Source organism: Papaver somniferum, unplaced genomic scaffold, assembly GCF_003573695.1.
Source record: "Papaver somniferum cultivar HN1 unplaced genomic scaffold, ASM357369v1 unplaced-scaffold_22, whole genome shotgun sequence".
Taxonomy (NCBI): Eukaryota; Viridiplantae; Streptophyta; class Magnoliopsida; order Ranunculales; family Papaveraceae; genus Papaver; species Papaver somniferum.
Window position 1 is genome coordinate 828,308 of NW_020632152.1, and position 24,115 is coordinate 852,422.

General features: G+C 36.5%; 1 protein-coding gene, 2 long non-coding RNA genes and 1 pseudogene across 7 annotated transcripts; all 4 read right to left on the reverse strand.

Moving 5' to 3' along the window:
• Positions 1-202: 202 nt before the first annotated feature.
• LOC113340528 lies at positions 203-1,520 on the reverse strand (annotated as a pseudogene).
• Positions 1,521-3,812: 2,292 nt separating this feature from the next.
• On the reverse strand, positions 3,813-9,081 carry LOC113340679. Of its 2 annotated transcripts, none has more exons than XR_003355606.1 (5): positions 8,970-9,081; positions 7,789-8,791; positions 5,548-5,798; positions 5,017-5,094; positions 3,813-4,604 (listed from the first exon to the last, which is right to left on the reverse strand). It is a non-coding gene; the product is annotated as an uncharacterized LOC113340679 (long non-coding RNA). The 2 variants fall into 2 exon arrangements; XR_003355605.1 differs by having other exon boundaries at positions 3,813-4,615.
• A 3,183-nt stretch (positions 9,082-12,264) lies between these two features.
• On the reverse strand, positions 12,265-14,880 carry LOC113340514. Its single transcript, XR_003355546.1, has 3 exons — positions 14,811-14,880; positions 14,154-14,277; positions 12,265-13,545 (listed from the first exon to the last, which is right to left on the reverse strand). It is a non-coding gene; the product is annotated as an uncharacterized LOC113340514 (long non-coding RNA).
• Positions 14,881-17,023: 2,143 nt separating this feature from the next.
• LOC113340575 (protein FAR-RED IMPAIRED RESPONSE 1-like) lies at positions 17,024-23,898 on the reverse strand. 4 transcript variants are annotated; one of them, XM_026585700.1, is made up of 4 exons: positions 18,747-23,898; positions 17,816-18,075; positions 17,538-17,597; positions 17,024-17,417 (listed from the first exon to the last, which is right to left on the reverse strand). In XM_026585700.1, exon 1 carries the CDS (start codon positions 23,590-23,592, stop codon positions 21,955-21,957), a length of 1,638 nt encoding a protein of 545 aa, XP_026441485.1. In that variant the 5' UTR covers positions 23,593-23,898; the 3' UTR covers positions 17,024-17,417; positions 17,538-17,597; positions 17,816-18,075; positions 18,747-21,954. The 4 variants fall into 4 exon arrangements, with proteins under 4 accessions (XP_026441485.1, XP_026441486.1, XP_026441484.1 ...); XM_026585701.1 differs by having other exon boundaries at positions 17,024-17,420; XM_026585699.1 differs by having other exon boundaries at positions 17,024-17,597.
• Positions 23,899-24,115: the final 217 nt, after the last annotated feature.

Below are 24,115 nucleotides of genomic sequence, written 5' to 3' on the forward strand. Positions count from 1 at the left end.
CTTTGTGTGTTCTTGATTGAATCAAGGGGTACAAACCTTGAATTCAGTTTTCGTTGCAGGGCTTTCATTGTATCCTGAAGGCAATATTTCGCATACCTGTTGTAATCGCCAATTGTTATTGGGAGGGTAGAAATATTTGTCTAAAAGAAATTTATACAAGCCTTGAAAGTTTTGGAGTGCAACAATTTCTTCTCTGTGTCATTCATCCTTTGTGAAACCCATTTTTTCCAACACTGATGCAGATATGATTAAGTTTAAAAAACCTCATAACGACAACCACAAATGCTGCAGGTATCAAACACATAAGGACAGGAACATTCGCTGGAACTCTATAAGGTCTATTCAAATTTGGCAATTTGATTCTTAACCAAATAAAAGCAGAAAACTCTAATAGCATACCCAGGCTATATAAAAAATTGGCTGCCGCTATAATGTTTTTGAAATGCAAGAACGTAACACCCAATGTAATTGCACTTGATAACAAGATTCCGACCCATGGTGTATTAAAGTGCTTAGATCGCGATGAAAAAAAGCCCCGTAAAAACCTAAGATTTGCCATTCCTTCGGATTGAAACGAACTACTACTTAACTGAGCTTGGAATAATCCAACACCTGATAAAACTGAACCAAGTGCAACCCAGGTCCCCAGCCATGACCCACCAATCATTCCTGCAGCGGTCGTTAAATACGAATCTTTCCAGTCCTCTTGCTTCAACTCTAAAGCTCCAATTGTTGCTAATAAAGGGATCAGGTACCCAAGACAAGCAATTAATCCAGCAGAAAACAAAGCTCTTGGAAAAGTCTTTTGTGGATTGTCTACTTCTCCCGCTAAAGTACTTGCATTATCCCAAAAGTTTAAATTCCAAAACAGGGTATTTAAATATACGTTCCAATCATTTTTCCAGAAATCATGGCCGTTTATACCTAGACTCACCCATCTATGGGGTTTAATTTTAGGTATTGCAATAAAAGCCAGGATAATAAATGGCATCAAAGAAACTACACCAAGACCAACAGCAACCCAACCAACAACTGTTAATCCAGTATAATTCAAAAACGACAGTACTATCGTAGATATACATAAAAATAAATGGCTAGGCACTTTTTTGTTAAATAAATGCAAACAGAAGTTATCAAGTAATCTCTAATCAGTACTGGATACGCAGCATTGTTAATAGATCCACTGAGAAACTTCAATGAACCCATCATAGATCCCCAAAAAGGACCAAATGCTTCAGATGCCCAAATAACATACCCACCGTTACCTGGAAAGGCAGTAGCAAGTTCTGCTGTGATCAGTGCTTCAGGTATGCTCCAAATAAATGGGAAGATTAAGAACCCAAGCAAAGCATAGAGTGGTCCTGCTGCTTGAACTGCAAGTTCTTCTCCAAAAGGACCTCCTGACACTTCAAAGTAGATGAGAAAGATAGAGGAAATAACGTGAGTTTTTTGACTGATGGTTTTGGAATAGGGTTTTCTACTATTACTTCATCAAGCTCTATTTCTTGACTCATCACCATTGCTGCAACTTGGGGGTGATTAAAAAGAAGAACTTTGAGTGATAACTCTACAATTTGGTGGTGATATAAAAGAAAAACAGTGGGTGATGACTCTACTAAATCTCAGATCGATAGTGAAAAGTAAGTAACAACTTGGGTTGTTGATAACTTAAATATGTGATATCTGGTGTCGCACTTATTTCTCTGACTAATTCTATAACTGAATCTACGTAGAACTCGAGTATATATTTTGAATTCATCTTTAAAGTATGTTTAGTTTGTTAAGATGAAGGAAAGATTCTTAGCAAAATCTCTTGTTTATCTTAAAAATCTGTTTAGTTTGTTGGAGGAAATATTCTTCTTAATAAACGATTCATACCGGTACTGGATTAGTTATAATCTCAAAGAGAAAAATATGCCGTGAACTAGAAATCTGGATTTGTGACTTTCAACCTGCCTTCTAATTTATTTATTTTTTTGTAATTCAAACTTAAGTGGAATGACCGAGTAGAATTACTAAGAATAGTGTGGTTGAGGTTTTTATTAAATGTATGCCCATTTGAAAACCCCCAACTGAGAAGCAGTTCAAAATTCATTTTAAGCATGTGTTCTAAGAAGCATAATCTAAAAATGGCGAGACCAGTGGTTAACTCAGTCTCTGACTTCCTGTAACACCCAATTTATCAAATCCATGTTAAGCCTATCGAACGTAATCGAAAAGTGGCAAAACCAATAGTTAACTCAGTTTCTGTAGCACTCGATTTATCAACTTTACATGGATAAAATGTTATCGTATTTATAGCTTCTTCGGAAGAAAAATGCAAACCGGGCATCTCCTGAAACCAGCAGTGCCACAGCTAGTTCCATAATCAATAAGGTCTAGCATATCTTTTGCATACTTTTCTCCATCCAAAACCATCAGCACCTCTATATGATCTGGGTTGAATGCATGATGAACCAGACTACTGGCAAACACAACAAAGTAATAAATACCAAACCACTACTGCACGCGTCCCTCGACTTCGGATGAGGCCACTTGATAGCGCCCCGGAGGTATGTTTCCCAGCTTAACCGCCTTGACTGTGTTACCTTTAGGCCCCTTTACTATTTAATAAGCTTCACTGAAATATAATAGGTTCTGTCGAACCACTCCTATGCTCCGACTGAGCCACAAGTCCAACTAATACAACACTGTCCTCGCATATGCAGGGGATCTGGCTCTGGCAGTCTAAAATTTCCTTACTCCCATCCCCCCTTAAGCAACAACAGATCCTGAATACAATGTTGACAAATAAAAAGGATAACTTCAAATAAAAAATACATGACTATGTACCTTTACTTGAAGCTGAGGCTAGCTGAGGAGCAGTACAAAATGGAACAGTATTAGTTTTCCTAGCTTGAATTGGGTTAGCATTAATACATCTAACGGAATATGTTTTTCAATACAACGAAGCTTAGATGTACATATGCTAACCAAATTCAGCTAGGAGCAGCAGTTTCTCATCTGTGGCACGAACAGCTGACCATGAATGATTGCATTCAGTCCGCAAAAATAAATATCCAACAAAATGGACTTTTCACTTTTAGTCCTATATACTGTTTTTGCTAGATTTAGAGACACCCACCAGCACTACGCTAAGTTCATAGTTCATACATGAATCAAAGAGCCTGCTAGACTTGATTATCAGGTCCTACTTCTGAATCAAATGCTTTGCACTCAAATGGAGCAGCAGTATTCGAGATGGTAACTTACGCACCTCCCATAAGAAAATCAACAGCAGCTGGCAAATCCTTTCTCAGCAGGTGCTTACACAAAGACAGGTGGTGAAGCACAGGGGTTTAACAAAGATAGATCTTGACTAACACAGCATGTCTGGAATTGTCAGCGTTTCCGTAGGCATAACATTTCTGATTTGTGGAATTCTAATTATACGCACCGTTTAGTGAACCCGCACCGTGTGAAAGGCCAAGAACCAAGAATTTGTGTAAAACGAACAATAAAAAGAGGATCGCAGCACGGAAATATAATTGAACCCACAATAAAGAATATAACATAATTCCCAGCGATAGATGTGAAAATGACAGATAGCTATAACCACATCAGTTATATATATATATATACTGCCTTTTACATGGTTACATTACATCTAACCATTTATGAACTAAACAATGTTACATTACATCTAACTATTGGAGAATTTTGATTCCAGCAACATAACAACTAAGGAAAAAGATACCATCTTTAGATTAGTTAGTAATCCATGATTCAATTGTTCAAACAAATTTTATCAATTTCCAATATCAGTACTGCCTTTAATATGTGGCGGCTTTTATCTAGCCACTTACCAACTTTTACTATATCTAGGTGCTAAAAGAGCAACAACAGCAATGCAAAAAATAATAACTACCTTGAGTAAGTAATACATAAACACAACGGTTTGACTGTTGCAAAGAACCATAGAACTTGAATAAATGGTCCAAGTTTCTGGCTCTCCGCCAGTAACTCAGCCATTTATCCCGCATTGCTGTAAACGAAATAAAATAGAATAGCAACACTACAGATCAAATAATTTTAAATAGAGTGATATTGAAGAATTTGACCCACAAACTTCCTCTGTCACTATCTCATAGCATTGAGCAAACCTGGATATAAAAGTTAGATCCAAGGATTCAAAGTGAACCATATATGTTCATAACAGAGTTATGGAAACAACACATAGTCATTCCCAAATCCGCAAATGCATGTTCATTCTAATTCAGAAAATTCCAATTTACATCAATCAATAAAACGGTATTACATATCTTCTCGAACTGAAAAATGGATATCAGTGACTGAAAGTGAAAGTAGAAAATTCTAAGGTAACTAAGTATTAAGCTCACATATGTTATGAGTTTGTAATTGTCATTGAAATGCAAGTATAATAGTAAAGAAAAACTGTGGGTGTTAAGAATGTGCAAAAACATACCTTCCTACCAGCAATTTTGCTGGAACGCCTTTGCATACAGACAGGAACCAATGTCATTATCTTTCTTGCAGAGTGTTTAGGCTTCAATTCAAATGGAACTCGCGTAGTAGACAAAGAAGTTAACCCAATAAACACGTTCCTGAAAAGAAACTAATCAAATCTCAGTTAGACCTCGAGGATATTACAAACAACCACTCAAAATATTCATTGAAGATCAAGAAAAAAAAATTGATTAATTTGAAGAGAAAATGATGAGATGAGGCGTTTGGCGGAAAGCCCATTAGAGAATAAAAACTGATCTAACCATTCTTACTGAAGAACCATATGAGCTAAGGATTTATTTAGCAACCAAAACAATCAAGACCCCAAAAGGGAAATTGGTATATTTCCCAGGAAATTTGTATCAGCAAGAAAAAGTTCAGATCTATAAACCCCCGAATCAAGCAAATCTAATCAAAAAAAAAAAATAACACACAAATAATTCCAAACAAATAAATAGAATCTTTATTTAGGGTTTAAATTACAAAAGTAAGAAGAAAAGAGAGTCTCACTTTTGATTTCAGCAAGCCAGCGCCCAACACACCATCAAAAGTAGTCCTCCTTGTAGTATAAGAGCACCAACGGCGCCCCTGTATAAGCAGAAGTAACAGCTTTACATATCTCTTGACCAACAGTTCTCAAAAGAAGTATAGTAAAGTATACAAACTAAAGAAAAAAAAATTATCTGGATTTATAAAATAATCTTGAGAATATTTATGAACCCAAGCACCTTACTGATAGACACTAGATGTCTTCAAATCAGATTTCTGATTATTTTTTTGTACGTAAATATCGATTATGACTGCTTCGTCTATCGTCAGCGATGGTGTAGCAGCAGGCTCTAAATCTTTACGTTTTTTCACCATGTTTTGGAGAGAATTAGGGCATGGAGATTAGATAACAGACAGTGGAGAAATGGGTAATTATCACGGTAGGTATTTGATGTGTAGGCAAAATTGCAAAATAGAATGTAACAGCAACCATCAGAGAAAATGAACTCAGCATAACTCGTAACAGCATCAGAGAAAATGAACTCATATTACCTTGATTATTTCGTACTCTCTGACAGCAACCATCTTCAAATCGTCAGCAACTCGTATGGTTTCCTTCAACTACTCCATTTTGCAAATCTAGATTTGTCGCTACAAAATATTGTGGAGGATGCAGCTTAAATCTTTCACCCCCTAAATCCAAGGACGCCAGTTCCGGAATAACAGTCTGCACTGTCAACAAAGCACTTGTACGATCTGAGAAACACTGCCCACAGCTAACAGCATTACTCATGTAATGTGTCCTGTATTAAGTACCAATCAGAAACGAAATACAGGATATATTTAACAGTATAAGGATTAAGGATTCAAGCCCTTACTAAATTTCACAGAAATAACCTCCGTGAACAAATCCCATAGTGACTTTTAATTACAACGCATATACCAACAGATGGACATAAAAATAAGCTGGTGGTTTTTCTACATCTGTTTTTTAATTAATTTATTTTTTTGACTCCCGGTATAATAGTCAGTTGACTCAGTTCTGAATAATTGAAAATGCAATGTATTGGAAGCACCTATTCTGATAAAAATGCAGCAATCATTTTTACAAATGCATGACCGACATGAAAATGTAGGTGTACACCAATGAAGCATATATGGGGTTTTGATCTCACATTGCAAAAAACAGCTATAACCAGTCAAACTGAAACTTTCCCCTACAGAAAAAAATAAATAAAAAGGAAACAAAGTGTTCACAATAAGTCACAAGACCAAAATACTGGCATTCAGTAGCACAAATTATTATAACTCTCTTTTAGTTTTTCAAAATTGAGCATCGGAAATGAGACGAGTTATATTATAAAGTTCATCAGTAGAAGTATAAATAATTTGAGTCTTTGATAAAGTGCCTTCAGCAAACATTGTATTCAGGATATGGGAAGTGCAAACATCACTATGTTATCGAATGTTAGGTCAAGCATTTTGTTTCAAGTGCCATTGATGTTAATAACACTTGATCAAAAGACCCCATTTCAATACCATTCCCCAAATAATCAAAAACAAGAAAAAAAAAAAAAAGGAAGATACACCTATTAAATCCGTGTGAATCGATGAAATTACAAGCAGTGGCGGAGCCAGGATAAGCCATGGAGGTGGGGCAATTGCCACCCAATGACCTATCCTGGGTCCACCACTACCAGTAATTTCGTCTAATTCACACTAGTATGCTAGCCAAACAAGCCTATTTCAAATACTTTGCACCCCAACATACTTCGAGAAAGAAACTAGAAGCAGCAGTAGTACAATATTGAGAAATATGTTGGCTGAAAGTATAAGACACTGACAAGGACTTAAAAACTTTTGATGAGACATGCAGAAACTTACATTTGATAAAGGAGAACAAGTTCCCATTGCAAAAAGCCCATTCAATAGAATTCCAATTCCCTATTTTATGAAAATACTCGTTGTAACCAGTCCAATAATTGAATCAAAAGTATAACCTAGACATTTTGCTTTGTGATCTGAAAAATGGTTCTAGGTACTTCTCAAGTGAAATCCTATCTGTTAACACTTTTCACAAAGCACAACTAACTAAGGCTTTGGAAGTAAAATCTACGTTACGGCTAATACAGTACAGATTAGTGCTTACTTACATGGAACTAAGTAAATATTCTACAGGGTGGGTGAGGAACATGAGAATCACAATTTTATTTCATAGGGCAGGGCAGGAATGAAATGTAAGATTCTACTGTTGTATTTGGAATGTGGAGTATGAACATATAGAGTTCGCCAAGCAAATACAATGTAATCGCAGAAAAATCACATGTGACGGAAATGCAGAATTACTGATCTTTCGCAGCATTATACAGCTGCTGGAGATGAAGAGTAGTTGTAATTCATAAAGCTTAAGAAAGATTCGTATAAAAGTAGTTCAAAAGGTAAGCCAACTGGAACTGATTTTTTGCTTCCTAATTTAGACTTTGGATCAGGAGTTCTTGTTAGTTTATCTCATATGCCACAACTAGCTTCAGGTTCCATAAAGTCTTAAACAACTCTTTAAAACTACCCAAACAAGAACTTAAACTGAAATTGAGGAAACAGTTGTTACTAAAGCAAATTTTACTAAGATCACTATTATTTTACTAATGAGTATACACTAAGCATATTGCGAAATTCACTTGAGTTCAACTAAAGGCAATCTTTGTTAATTCTAGTTGATAAGCAGAAATGGGATTAAAAGTGAAAGCATCAGAAAGTAGCCATACATCACCGTTGTCTGCAACTAATGCTTACCAATCTTTTTCTCTCGCATAGCATCCCTAGCAAAGTTACTGATGAATGCGTGTTTTGACCTTCCACTGCTCAATGGAGGAAACCCCATACAAGTACAAGTATTCCTTGTCTGAGGAGAAGCCATTATGACATTGAAGGACAAGGTTTCTTGATTCCACCACCACAATCCAAAACAAAACCAAACCCCTTTCCAGTTTATGCTCCTACATTTGATACCGTTTGTCTACCTTTCTATCAAGTTTTGAATTGATGAAAACAACACCTCTACATTTTATCACCTTCTTCACTTTCACCATCTTTATCTACCATCTCCTCTACATTTTCTTCCAAGTTGTTCTTCATTGAGTTTTTTGCTTTATTTAGCTTTGATAACTGTCTGTTGCAGTTCCTTTTTTTTACAATCCAACCAGTTGACAATATCGTGATAAAGAGTCTCATCATTTGCTGCCAAAGCAGCAAGCTCTGCAAATTTAGTACACAAATCATGGTAGACGTCTTCCTTCACCAATTGCATTTCACTCAGCAACCATTTCCACACATCCTCCACCGTCATTTTGAACTGCTGTCTTCGCCTTCTTCTTCCCAATGGACCCTCCACCATAAGATCAATCCGCCTTTGTTTTTACGCACTGCTACAAACTGCTTCAGAACACTTATAAAACTGAACATCCTCGGGATTACACTTATGATTATGCTCTAAATTAACCACTGAAACCACCCATTTCAAATTCCCTTGTCGCACGTGTAATATAAGCCCCACATCCAATTTCCATACAGCTTTCCTTTGATGTTTACCTCCTTTTTGCACAACCAAAAGACACACATCTTAAACACCCATCATCCTTTCTCTTTCTTGTTCTTCTGTGTACAGGAAACCCAGTTTTCTTAGCATATTCTTTGTAGAAATTGTATATTTCATCATCATTATCAAAAACCCTCCCCATGTCAATGTCATGATTAGTTCTATTACTTCCAGTAACAGTGGAGTTCACTAACAAGGTCTCTGAAAAATAAAAAGGAAAATTCAATTCTTAATTTTCTAACAAAACCTAGAAATGAATCTTTAGTAAGATAAAATTAGATTTCAATTCTTCATTTTACAAAAACTAGAAATGAATCTAATAAGAAAAGGTTAGATATAAATAAGGAATTGAATGGAGTAACTAGTATTTTGAGCTTACCTTTGTCAGTAGATGGGGATTTATCCTGGATTTCTACCATTTTTGAACCCTCCTGCTTCCTCCAGTTTTCTCTCTCTCCGAGACTTGGACTAGTGTTTTTTTGTGGCACGACTCCATTGCCCTTTCGGGTAATGTCTAGAGCCTTCTTTTTATTTAAAACATTTTCTCATGGGCCAAATTTAGTCAAGCCTGCATCGCACTTGGCAAGAGGAACCTCGAGAAATTGTCTTGGCAAGTGGCAAGCTCGTTTGGCAAACTCGGGAGTTACAATTTGATTTTTAGAAATCAGAAAAGCCAAAAGTCATTTTGGGTATAGAATTTTTAAACGATTTAATTATAGAAGCAAAAATGTTAATGTTCTGTGAAACAAAGTGCTTTTGCTTCTGATTTTTATTTATGTTTCTGATATCCAAACACGTTAAAATTTCACCCCAAAAATTATATGATTGTGAACCTTCTCACAAATTTTCAACAGTTAACTTAGCATTATTATTCTTTTCGACAATTGGTTAACATCGATCTTATCTAATATTCACCATTTTCCAATAGAACTTTCATTTTCAGGTACAGAGTTATATTTTGTGTGCAAAGTCATATTCGGTGTTAGTCGTAGCATTAAGGAGAAAAACATCAATTAAGATGTAAGACTGTTACGGATGTTCCCAAGACATTCTCAAGTGACAAAAGCGTGATCTAAGTTTAAATGTGAACGTAATGAGAGTGTAATATTTTTATCCCATAGTATATCTAGAAAGATTTTCACCTCATCATAAAATAGAGTTGCTAGAATCTCATCTTTATGCTTAGAAACTAGAATAGAAATGATAAACCTAAAGCCACAATGACCTTGACTCTTATCTTAGACCATGAAAAATTAGGATGGTTCCTCCAATCAGGATTATAGGTTTCAGAATACGGGTTAAACTTCTGACTGTTATCAAATCTAGTGTTATTGTAAAGGCCATGGGTTTACTCTTCAATAGTATGTCCTTCCGAAAGTGACTTGGGCACTATTCCATAACTAGATTGACTCATTTTAAAGCTTCTAACCTTCAAGATAAAGAAGCAAACTTAGCATCTGACTTAAAGCTTGTATCTACCATGTTGGTGCTACTTCTATTGACCAAAGTCTTTTAGTGGGTTCTACATACGACTCCCAGTGTTGAGATCTTTCCATAACTTCTTCAAAAAAGGAATACGCTTGATTAACAACTTTATTCAAGAACCTACCAGAGCACGATGACTCGGCCATGGCCTTGGTTAAATACTCTGAACCATCATAAAGAATCTGGAATAATTTTATTTCTCAAACCCATGGTAGGGACATTGTGACAAGAGATCATGGAATCTTTCTACAAATATATAAAGATATTCTCCTTTTTGTTGCATACTGGCACTAACTTTCTGCCTAATAGATGAAGTTTTATACTTAGGGTAAAACTTTTGTAAGAAAACGGTAGAAAGTTCATCCCTATAGACTCCAATGATAAATTATGCAACCATGACTTAGCTTTATTTCTTACGGAAAATGGGAATATCCTAAGTTTCAAAATATCATCTCCAAGGTCTTTGATCCTAATTGGTTCGAAAATTTTCCTTAATGTCTCTCACATGAAAGTATGGGTTTTCATCAACTTTTCCTAAAAATATAGGGATCATCTAATAATACCAGGTTTCAGCTCATAATTAGCCGTTGTGGCATGCAATTTTATGCACGACGGTCGGTTGGACCTAGTTGAGAACATGTAATCTTTCAAAGTTATCATTGCCGTCACAATGAAAATACAAGGTGTAACTTCCTCACTAAGAGACAAATTCTCAAAGCCGAAATTTCCAAAAACATGGCTCTCAAAATAAATCTTAGAGATCCCCGTTTCAACAAGAAGAACTTCTAGGATTTTCACTAATCAAACGACCTAGAGTGTGTCTTTTCCAAGCACGCTCAGCGATGGCCTCAAGTGGTCTTGGCATACACTATAAAAACTAAAATGAAAAATCATAATTGGAAGGGAATCTAAGCAAGCAAGGTTGACTCAACCAAATCAAACCTATTGAATCTAGCAAACAAGAAACATGATGGCTCCGCTTAGATTATTTCTAGACAACTTTTATTTCTCTAAAAGACAGACACTTACAATTTTAGCAAACCTCTTAGAACGATCTGAATTAGATGAAGTCGAAAAGAAGCAGGATAAGCTCCAAGGAGCTTGAATAACTCTGCATCTATGGCTTGTTTCCTCGGGTTACAAGTCGTATCTAATCGATTTGAATTAATTAATCGTCTTGAACCTTGAGTTAACCTAACAAAGTACCAAATACAATAATCTTCTTGAACCCTTCGTCCATCGACTCCCGTGTCGGTGTGCAGACCTGAGGGGCAGAGACAATATCATAATTTTCGTCCTTCCTTATTGCAGTTTACATTTAATACTGTCCTTCCGTATGGTCAAAAAATAAAGTCTAAAATACCAAAATTAAAGTTCAAAATTCCTAAAATAAAAAGGATAAAAATCAAACCCTTATATAATTTTCTAAAAAAAAATGATAAAACCCTAAAATTTAAAAATAAAATAAAATTTTTATCTTTTTTTTTTTCCGTTCTTTTCGCTTTATCTCTAGCTTTAATCTTCCAAGTCTTTAATCAATCACAGATCTAAACCTTTCTTTGAGTCCAAATTCTTTTTGATCCAAAAAGATAAATAACCAAGAAAACATAAAAAGTAACAAAAGAATAAAATATAAGAATAAAACTAATGTTAGAAGCAAAAACTTAAAAACAAGTCCGCGTCGGCGGAGCCAAAAAATTGCTTATTTTGTAAAAGTGGTAATAATAGTAAATTCGCTCAGACTTGTAAAGATTCGATTTTAAGCCTAATTTGTAATATTAAAATAGAAAACTCAACTGAAAGTGATATCAAGATTTAAAAAAAAAAAGAAAAAACAAGCCTATGGATTTTACTCTTACTCATGATTGAATGATATTATAAATATTTCAAAACTACAGTCACCTTTAAGTCCTCTTATATCTTAACTAAGAAATAGTTAGACGTACTTTCAAATATTATTTGTAACCACTAAGCTATCAACTGATTTAACAAAGAATAACCTATTAAATTGAATGACAAATAATTAGGAAAATCATATAAAAGAATTAAAACTCTGTCGAAGCAGTGATTAAGTAAATAAATAATAAACTATAGCAAATAGAATAACTAAAGATTATTACCCATAAATCACGTGTAAATAGCTGGCTCCATTGCCTGGTTATGTGAAAATTATCTCCCCATAGTAAACATCCTCTCAAAATATTGATTCATGGCTGAAAAATATTTACAAAAAATGAAAAGAAGAAAAAATAGTGAAAACAGGGAGACTGCAATTATAGATGTTGCAAGACCAGTGTTACAGAGGAAATAATTAAACTAAACTGTCGCAGGAATAACAGTTCTTCAGTTGAAAAAAGTCCACGGCTTATAAACGACAGACTTGAACTGCAGTCTGTTGTTGTTGTTCTTCTTCTTCTTCTCTCAGCTGGTGAAGAAATCTTTTCTGTAACACTGATTTTCGTTGTGTACGCTCTCCCAAACTTTCCCCCCCTCCTATGACTCCAACAACACATATATATACACGTACACATCACAGGCCCCAAATCACGCGAGAATAACTCAAAAATGGTCTTCTCTTTTCTCTAGCAAGTTGCATAGATTTTATTCTCCTTTCCTGAACCGTTTACGCGTATAATGATTTGCCAATACTCTCTCTGACTCGATTGATACGAATCCGTAAGAATACTCCTCCTTCAGCTTGCATAACTTCCAAAAATAACCAAAGAAAATTCTGATATTATCTCCGCTCTCAGCTTTCTTCAAATTGATGCAATCTCCCTACTTTTTCGAATCCAAAGCCATTACCACCCATGTTTACACGAAACAGGGTGATACTAATCCAAATTCAAGAATAAATCCTCTAAAGAAATCCTCTCGAAAAATTTCACAGTTTCAAACTGTGTTTTGCCGCCAAAAAACTGGTGAACAAGATGGAACGCCCATATCCGCCAAGGGGGTGCCTTTAGCACTTGTAAGCCCTTATCTAAAAATGGGGTGCCTTTAGTAATTTTATGGGTGCGTTTATCACTTTTTGAGACAATTTTTTCACAAAAGTTTATTACCAAAAACTCATACATACACACAAAATAACATAATAAATACAAAATTAAGCACTAACAATATAGAGAAGTGAGACAAACCGGACACTAAAATGTGTCCGTCATTTACTACCAAAATTTCCATCCTTGTTAATCCTTGGGGATCCAGCAGGAGAAACCTTAACTGAAACTCATGCAAGATTTTTGTATTGACAACGCAAGAAAGTAATTTAACTACGTCAAAAATACAGAACACACAAACGACCCAGATGATGATCTACAGTAATGAGACGAGGAGTACTGTGAAAAACTTACTGGTTCGAGAGGCTTTTATTCTCTGGTTGAATGTAGCCATCATCAAGTTCGAAAATCTTCAGTCCAGTTTCACATTTCCAAGGGAAAACTCTAAATGCACACAGACCCCTCCATTTCCTAAAAGGGACAAATTACCATGGTGTTAATAAGCTAAAGAAATGCAGGACAGAAGACTTGACCATTCCCAATGGAATTATCTAATCTCCAGAGAAATGTTTATCTCAGTGGCGTGGAATTTCATGTAATAAAAACCTGCATAATTTCACCCATGGATAAAAAAACATGTATAGTGCAGGCATAGAATGCAGATATCACCAACTAATTATAAGGTTTAACATTTTGTTTCGGAGGATATAAACAAGAGCTTAAAAGATGAGAACAATATGTTATAAGTGTGCCCAACACTCTAATACATTATACATGTCATTTTGTAAGTTACTAATTTCTCATGAACGATAACTTGCAACGAGTTTTTCTTTGACACAAACTCCACAGAAAACTTCAAAGGGGTCCCAATTTTTTTGACATTGGGAGGAATTGATAGAAAAATGTCAGAAGTTATGAACGAGGACAAAATTGACAATGAAACACGCTGTGCATGAGGATTTGCTCAATACTACTGGAAAATTGGCGTCCCAACGAACTACAAATAAACTTTTACCTCATCTAACTTCAATCAAATATAAAATTTCTCCTTTTCTTTTCATTTGAGAATTTAGTGGTACCTTTGTTCCTGTGAGAGTTTGACCAGCCCAAGAAACTGAAGATGGATAACTAAATTGAGCACCACAGATCCATTGTTATATGGTAAAACTGCAGAAATAGTTCCATCTCTTCTAACTCCCATTTCTGTAAATTACCAGCAACCATTGTATCAAAATTCATAATGAAGGTCAAATTTCTCCATAATAGTAACATTCAACCACATTAAAACCCATTTTTCATACAAGGATTATAGATTTCAGTTTATATGTAGAGCCAACTGGTTTACAATTCTTATGCAGGTTTCCGATGTTAACAACATTGACTTTGAAAAATAAACTAGTGGCAGTATAGTGTTGGGAGCGGGAGGTATGTTGGTAGAAGGTATAAGCCACTGACAAGGACTTGGAAACTGATGATATGAAATGCAGAGTACAATCAGTTACGTTCCAATTATTAGGTCAAATTTGTAACAATGTCTGTTTTTTGATCAAGAGTTACATACACAATGTCTGTTTTATGATCTGAAAACATTGTTTTTAGGCACTTCTCAAGTGAAAGTTTACCCATCTTAATGCATCACAATGGACTTAAAAAGAATCCTGTCAGATTTTAAATTAAAATTTGTTCAAGACTTTCAAATCTTAGCACAAAGGTAACAGGTTCATTAACAATCTTACCTTCTAGACCGCCCAGCTAAGAGCATAAGCTGAAGCAGATGTAGCATTTGCTAGCCTGGAAGTCGGTCCTGTAACGCTCTAGTTGACTGCCATTAAAAGCTGTATAAAATGTATGCATTCTTTAAGCACCTCTATCAGATACAAATATAGCAGCCATCTTTCCAAAGGCATGACCAACATCAAAATATAGGTGCACACCAATGAAGCATACATGGGGTTTTGATCTCACATGACAAAGCAGCTGTAATTAGATTAATTGAAACTTTCCCCACCAGAAAAATTATGATAAGAAAATAAAGTTTTAACAAAAAGTCACAAGACAGAAGTACTTATGTTCAGTCATCTTAGAAAGTTGATCAGAAGAAGTATAAATAGTAAAGCCTTCTTTACGGTGCCTTTATCGAATGTTATATTCAGGATTTGGGAAGCGCGGAAACATGTCACTCTGTAACATTAGGTCTAGATCTAGCATTTATTTTCAAGTGCCATTGATGTTAAAACACTTGATCAAAAGAAACAATGCATATTTAAAACTAACACCAAGTTTTATGGATGAATTGTAGGGAATGATTCTACCAAAAGCCGTGGCGAAAAAGGTGTGCTCCCAGTCTTATCTCCTCTGTTGCGTGGAATGTCTGCGAGAAGAAAAACTTAGGCGCAATACTGTGCCTCGCCAAAGAAAACACTTTAAGCGAGGCATCATATCTCGCTACTCTACTTTAATATGTCTCACTCCATCTGAGCGAGATACGATGTCTCTCTCAGTTATATTATTTGTTTGACCTTCATTAATGACAGTCTGATTATATTCCTACTAAACTGTAGCAAGAGATTGAAAGAAGACGCTTGCAAAAGCTGTAGGATGAGATTGAAAGAAATGACAAGACACTTGTGTATATCACCGAACCATTTTCGTCTCACTTAAAGTAGAGTATCGTCACTTCTTTCAATCTCTTCCTATAGTTGAGTAGTAGGAAAGTAATCTCAACATGACATGGTATCTCGCTCACATGTCTCGCCTAAGTATTTCTTTCCTCAAACATTATATGCAATTGAGAAGAGAGGCTGGGAATGCGCCTTTTTCGCTGCGGTTTTTAGTCAAATCATTCCCTACAATCCATCGATAAGACTTAGCCTAAGGTTAGCTATCCTTCTAAGCTACCCTTAGGCTAAGTCTTATCGATGAATCCTAGAGAGTTCAAACCATATAACCAAGAGGAACTTCTCTAAGTGAACTATTCAAATCTTTCCCTTCTCCGCACAATAACTTCATTATATCTGCTGTGACTTGTAATGATCTAGACCATGCCCGATTCGTAAGGAAAATGCTAGAAAACTAGTGGGTGGTGCTAACTCGAAAACACAGCAGTGGGCATTGATGCCCTATCCAACCTTGGATCATGAATTTAATCCAAAGGGTTCATCAATCAATCCCAAGGATTAGGGCTTCCATGTGGGCACTCTAGCAAGCTCAAAAAATCAGAAGAAGGCCCCATTTTAATACCATTGCACAAATAATCAAAAAAAAGATAAGAAGGTAAAATACCTATTAGATCCATAGGTGTGAATTCAATGAAATTACAAGCACTCGTGGAGCCAGGACAGGCATGGAGGTGAGGCAATTGCCTCCCAATAGCCTATGTTGGGTCCACCACTGCCAGTAATTTCGTCTATTTAACATTTGTATGCTAGCCAACCAAGCCTATTTAGAATATTTACACCCAACATACTTCGAGAAAGAAACTAGAAGCAGTAGTAGTACAATATTGAAAAATACTTTTGGTTGAAAGTTTAAGCCACTGACAAGGACTCAAAAACTGATGATACGACATGCAGAAGTATAATTACTTACATTGATAAAGTAGAACAAAACTAAAAGCCCATCGAACTGAATTAAAACTCGTCGTATCCACTCCACTAGATGAATCAAAAGTATAACCTAGACAGTGCTTGTTTTGTGACCTGAACGCGTGGTTCTTAAGAACTTCTCAAGTGAAATTATATCTTTTTAAACAATTCACAGAGCACAACTAAGGCTTTGGAGGTATTATCTATTCTTATACTACAGATTACTGCTTACTTATGTAAAACTAAGTTTGGAATAGAATCACAAATACAATTTCATCGCAGAAAAGCAGCTGGTGACAATAATGCAGAATTACTGATCTTTCACAGCAGACTATACACCTGCTGGAGATGGAGAGTGGTTGTAATTGATAAAATCGTATCAAAGTAATTAGAAAGTTAAACCAACTAAGAGAGAGAGATCTTGCTTCCTACCCTAGATTTGTCATCAAGGGTTCTTGTCAGTTTATCTCATATGCCACAACTAGCTTCAGGTTCAATAAAGTCTTAAACAACTCTTGAAAAACTACCCAAACAAGAACTTAAACTGAAATTGGAGAAAGTACAGTTGTCACCAAACAATAACCGTAACTCTGAACTGGGAGAAAGGAAAACAAAAGAAGAATTCAGTGACCTTGTAATGCTTCCTTTTCCACCAATGCACATCACACCAGCCATCTTCCGAATCTTCTCTCTAAATTCATCTTCATTTGTATGAGAGGAAATTAGGGATCCTACGCAGCTTATTTCAATGTAGTCAAACTTCTAAGACGAAAATGAAACCAGGCTAGGGTTAGACAGTGGAGATAGGGGGATATTTGGCTCAAAATTATAGCATATATGGATAAGAATGTACAATATATCCAACAAGTGTCTTCAAACCTCGCCAGTATAATTATGGAAACACCCGACTCAGCGTAATCCTTTAATACTTTGCACCCACTATTGGATCACCTTGACAACCAGTTAAACAGTTAATAATGTTTACGACTACAATTAAATTTGTTTTCTTTCTTAAATGGGTTCATCTTCTTGGGATGATGTTTTTAACAGTAACTTATAGACTTAAGTTATTGATACTACAACAAGTAGTATAACAGTAATACAGTTATTAAGTCAGCATAATTATAACAGCATCAGAGAAAATTAACTCATATTACCTTTGATTATTTCATACTCTCTGACAGCAACCATCTTCACATCTTCAGCAACTCGTATGGTTTCCTTCAACTATTCTATTTTGCAAATCCAAGATTTATCCCTACCAAATATTGTGGAGGTAGCAGCTTCAAGCCTCTCATACCATAAATGCAAGGAAGCCAGTTCCGAAATGAAAGCCTGTACTGTCAAGTGTCAACAAAGCACTTGTACGATCTGAGAACACTGCCCACAGCTAACATCGTTACTCATGTAGTGTGTCCTGTATTAAGTACCAATCAGAAACTAGATAAAGGATATATTTAACAGTATAAAGATTAAGGATTCAAGTACTGGAATAAAGGATATATTTAACAGTACAAGGATTAAGGATTCAAGCCCTTCTGAAACTTGTTAACTAAATTTCAAAGGAATAACCTCCGTGAACAAATCCAATAGGTTCTGACTTTCTGATTACAAAGCATACCAACAGATGGACATAAAAATAAGCTGGTGGTTTTTCTACATCTGTTTTTTTATTTTTTAGACTCTCGGTATAATAGTCATTTGACTCAGTTCTGGATAATTGAAAATTAACTAAACAGAACATCCCCAAACACTGCACGGAAAGTAAATAAGATGGATGCATATGTTCGTGACTACTGAAGCTCAGACAGCACCTCAGAATTGACACGGCAAAAAAATAGTCAAACCATCCAGTGAGGGTTCTCATATCCAGTAAATTACTAAAAACAGTTTGCAGATCAGTTAATTAATTAGTGCAAAAAGGTAACATAAAATGGATAGATATGCCACTCGAGAGCTGAAACTCATGCAAGATTTTTGTATTGACAATGCAAGGAAGTAACTAAATAACATCACATATACAGAGCACAACAACGACCCAGGTGGCCTACAGTAATGACATAAGAATGAAGTACTGTGAAAAATTACTTGTTCAAGAGGCTTATAATCTCTGGCCGAATGTAGCCTGGCCATCATCACGTTTGAAAATCTGCAGTGCAGTTTGACATTTCCGAGGTAAAACTAAAAATGCACCCAGATCCCTCCATTTCCTAAATGGGAAATAAGCTTAAGAAAGGTAGGACAGAAGATTCGATTGCATTCTCTCATCCAATTCCAATGAAACTATCTAATCTCTGGAAGAAAGAAAAACTCAATGGCAAGCAATTTAGTGTACACAGACCTGCATAATTTCGCTCATGGATAAAAAAATGTACAGTAAAGGCGCAGAACGCAGATACCACTAAGTTATTTATAATGCTCAACAACATTGACTTTGAAAAAGAAACTAGTGGCAGTTAAATGTTGGGAGGTATGTCTGTTAAGGGTATGAGCCACTAACAGAAGTAATCATTAAATTGACACAGGGGAACCAGATCCCGTTACAAACAGCTCACCACTAGAACTGCAATTCATTATTTGTCAATGAAAAACCTCATATGTATTCAGTCCAAAAAATGAATCACGATTATAAGACCAGATATAACCTAGAAAATGTCTGTTTTGTGATCTGAAACATGGTTTTTAGGTACTTTTCAAGCGAAAGTTTATCTGTCTGAATGAATCACAGTGGATTTAAAAAAGAGACCTGTCAGATTTCAAATAAAAATTTGCTCAAGACTTTCGACTATTATCACAAACAATAACAGGTCATTAATAATCTTACCTCCACCCGACCACACCGCTAAGAGCATAAGCTGAAACAGGTGTAGCATTTACTACTGGAAGCGGCCCTGTAATGCTTTGGTGGACTGCCATTAAAGTATGTATAAATTGTACGCATTCTTTAAGCACCTCTATCAGATAAAAAAATAGCAGACATTTTTAAAAATGCATGACCAACATCAAAATGTAGTTGCACATTCAGTGAAGCATAAATGGGGTTCTGATATCGCATTGCAAAAAACAGCTATAACCAGTTAAACTGGAACTTTCCCTCCAGTAAAAAAAGAAAGAAAGAAAAGGATATAAAGTTTTCACAATAAGTCACAAGACAAACATACTGGCATTCAGTCGCAAAAATTATAACTTTCTTTTAGTTTTTCAACATTGAGCAGCAGAAATGAGAGCCATATCATAAAGTTCATCCAATGAAGAAATAATAATTTGAGTCTTTGTTAACGTGCCTTCATTAAATGTCAGATTCAGGACATGGGAAGTGCAAACATCACCCTGACTCTGTTATTGAACGATAGGTCAACCATATTTCGTTTCAAGTGCCATTGATGTCAATAATACTTGATTAAAAGAAACAATGCAGATTCAAAACTAAGGTAGGTCATCCTTCTTGGAGGTATCCTAATATATATAATTCGTCAAACATATAACCAAGAGGAACTTCTCTAATACTTTTAATAGGAAAACGAACAAATCTATCTGTTCCCAGTACAATGGCACCACTGCATCTGCTGTTGAGTTGAAATGAACTAAACCATGCCCAATTCACAAGGAAAATGCTAGTATACTAGGGGATGGTGCAAACACTACCAAACAGCAGTGGGCACACACGCCCTATCCAACCTTGGATCACGAATTTCACTCCAAGAGGCTCATCAATCAATCCCAAGGATTAAGGCCTCCATGTGGCCACCGCTCTGACTTGGCTAGCACCAACATGGGCACCCTAGGGGGCTCAAAAATTCAGAACACGACCCCATTTCAATACATTGCCCAAAGAGGAAATACCTACTAAATCCATATGTGTGAATTCGATGATATTACAAGCAGTGGCGGAGCCAGGATAGGCCAAGGAGGTTGGGCAAATGACACCCAATGACCTATACTGGGTCCACCACTACCAGTAATTTCGTCTAATTAACACTTGTATGCTAGCCAACCAAGCCTATTTCAAATGCTTTGCACCCAACATACTTCAATAAAGAAAGTAGAAGCAGTAGTAATACAATATTGTAAGATATGTTGACAGAAAGTATAAGCCACTGTTGAGGAATTAAAAACTGATGATACGACACGCAGAAGTAGAACAAGTTCCTGTTACAAAAAGCCATCCAATAGAATTCCAGTTTCCTATTTGTGAATAAAAATACTCGTCATATTCAGTCCAACAAATGAATAGAAGGTATAACCTAAACAGTATTTGTTTTGGGATCTGAAAAATAGTTCTAGATACTTCTCAAGTGAAATCTTATCTGTTTACACTTTTCACAAAGCACAACTAACTAAGGATTAATTTGGAAGTATTATCTATTCCACGACTAATAGAGTACAAATTATTGCTTGCTTACATGTAACACAGTAAATAATTTATAGAGTGAGTGATGTGTATGAAGGATGAAAGTAGAATGACAACTTTATTTTCACAAGGCAGGAATGAAATATAAGATTCTACTGATGTATTTCGAATGAAAAGTAACAGGTGACAGGTTATACAGAATTACACCTGCTGTAATTTATAAAGCTTAGGAAAGATCGTATTAAAGTAGTTTAAAGTTAAGCCAACTGGGAGTGATTTCTTGCTTCCAGACCTAGATTTGGGATCAAAATTCTTGTCAGTTTATCTCATACGCCACAACTAGCTTCGGGTTCCATAGAGTCTTAACCAAATCTTGAAAACTACACTAACACTAACTTAAACTGATAAGTACAGTTGTTACTAAATCAATTTTCAGTAAGATCATATTACTATTTCCTAATGAGTATACACTAAGCAAATTGCCAAATTCACTTCAGTTAAAGCAAACATAATCTTTGTTAATTCTAATTGATAAGCACAAACAGAATTAAAAGTGAAACCAGCAGCAAAGTGGCCATACATCACCGTTGTCTGCAACTAATGCTTACCAGTCTGTTTCTCTCGCATAGCCTCCCAAGCAAAGTTACTGATGAATGCATGTTTTGACCTTCCACTGCTCAATGGAGGAAACCCCATACAAGTACAGGTATTCCTTATCTGAGGAGAAGCCATTATGACATTGAAGGACAAAGTTTCTCGATCCCACCACCACGATCCAAAACAAAACCCATTTCCAGTTTACGCTCCTACACTTGATACCGTTTGTCTACCTTTATATCAAGTTTCGAATTGATGAAAACAACACCTTTACGTTTTATCACCTTCTTCACTTTCACCATCTCCTCTACATTTTCTTCCAAGTTGTTCACCATTGAGTTTTTTGCTTTACTTAGCTTCGATAACTGTCTGTTGCAGTTCCTTCTTTTTACAGTCCAACCAGTTGACAATATCCCGATAAAGAGTCTCATCATTTGCTGCCAAAGCAGCAAGCTCAGCAAATTTAGTACACAAATCATGGTAACGCTTAGTCGCGTCATCGTTAGTCCAACAACTGAACCCCACTTTAACCCTTGTATGAGCTCTGATCACATCTTTCTGCCACCATCTCAAGATGTAGTTATCTGGGAGTTTTCTTACACCATTATGACACAAAACACTTAGAGCATGCCTGCATTGAATTCCATCAAATGTAAAGTTTTGACAAGTACAATGAACATCACATTCTTCTGCATTATAGGTCACATAAAAAGTCATCTTTTTACGGAAATCCTCAATATATAGGTCTTCTTGGATGTTGTAGATCATATGGGTAGGTGTTTTTTCAATCTTGGTGAAGTTACAATACAACATTGCTAATAACTCAACTTGAAATTCTTTAAACTTTGAGTTAGTGTACCTTTTTTGAATCTGTTTCTCCATAGGGTAAGTAGTTACTAAGGGAATAGTTTTCTGAGACGACGTATCATCCGCTAGCTTTTCCTTTTCCACCTTCTTCCTTAACACAACTTCGTACTGCTCCGCAAACTGTTTAATTGAAGACCTTGCATTCATATACCCATCAAAAAACATATTACTTCCTTCATTTCTTTGAGTAGACATTCCTGCCCAAAACGTGTCTTTCAGAAAACATGGTACCCAGCGACTCCTTTCTTCAAACAAATCCTTCAACCATTGGTTGTCTTGCAAGCCATACTCGACCAACATCCAATGCCACAACTGCTCAAACTCATCTGAAGATTGTGTATCATACACCGCAGCTTTCATATCAGAAGTAATATCCAAACACCTGTCGTGTTTACCAAATTCGTCAGGAAGTTTTTTCATGACATTCCATAAACACCATCTGTGCCTAGTTTGAGGAAATACGATTTCTATGGCATTTTGAATCGCCTTTGCTTGGTCTGTTATTATTGCTTTGGGAGATTTTCCCGACATACACATCAACCACTCAGTAAACAACCATACAAATGTTTCGGTATCTTCACTCGAAACCAACCCACAACCAAGTAAAATCGTCTGTCCGTGATGATTAACACCAACAAAGGCAACCAACGGCATATCATACTTATCTAGCAAATATGTCGTATCAAAGCTAACTACATCGCCAAACTCTTTATAAGCTGCTCTACTCATACCATCTGCCCAAAAAACATTCTTCAAGTAATTTCCCTCATCAAATTCAGCTTGCCAATAGAACCCCGCGTTTTCACCATTCATCTTCGCAAAAAATTTCAAAAGTGCTTCCACATCTCCCTTGCCAATCCGTAGACGTCTTCCTTCACAACCTACACCATCATTCTGAACTGCTGTCTTCGCCTTCTTCTTCGCAATCGACCCTCCATCATTAAGATCAATTTGCCTTTGTTTTTTCCCACTACTACAAACTGGTTCAAAACACTTATAAAGCTTGACATCCTCCGGATTACACTTATGATTATGCTCTAAACTAACAACTGACATAACCCATTTCCTATCTCCTTGCCGCCTTCGACATGTAACATAAGCCCCACATCCAGTTTCCATACTCCCTCTCGAGTTTACAACTTTCCTTCGATGTTTACCTCCTCTCGCGCATCCAAATGATACACATCTTAAACACCCATCATCATTTCTCTTTCTTGCTCTTCTGTGTACAGGAAACCCACGTCATTGGCACCTGCCAAGCAACGCTTGCAACCTGGCATTCCAAGCCGTGCAAACCAAGACCGAAGCCGCCACACGCACCATTGGCACATGCCAAGCAACGCTTGGAACCTGGCATGCCAAGGCGTGCAAACCATGGGCAAAGCCGCCGCACGCGCCATTGGCACATGCCAAGCAACGCTTGCAACCGGGCATACCAAGCCGTGCAAACCAAGGCCAAAGCCGCCACACGCGCCATTGGCACATGCCAAGCAACGCTTACCACCCGGCATGCCAAGCCGTGCAAACCAAGGCCAAAGCCGCCACACGCGGCATTGGCACATGCCAAGCAACGCTTGCAACCTGGAATGCCAAGTCGTGCAAACCAAGGCCAAAGCCTTCACACGCGCCATTGGCACATGCC

Bases quoted from the DNA above. Each gene is read 5' to 3' on its own strand.
- LOC113340575 (XM_026585700.1), bottom strand. From the start codon at position 23,592: ATGGAAACTGGATGTGGGGCTTATGTTACATGTCGAAGGCGGCAAGGA.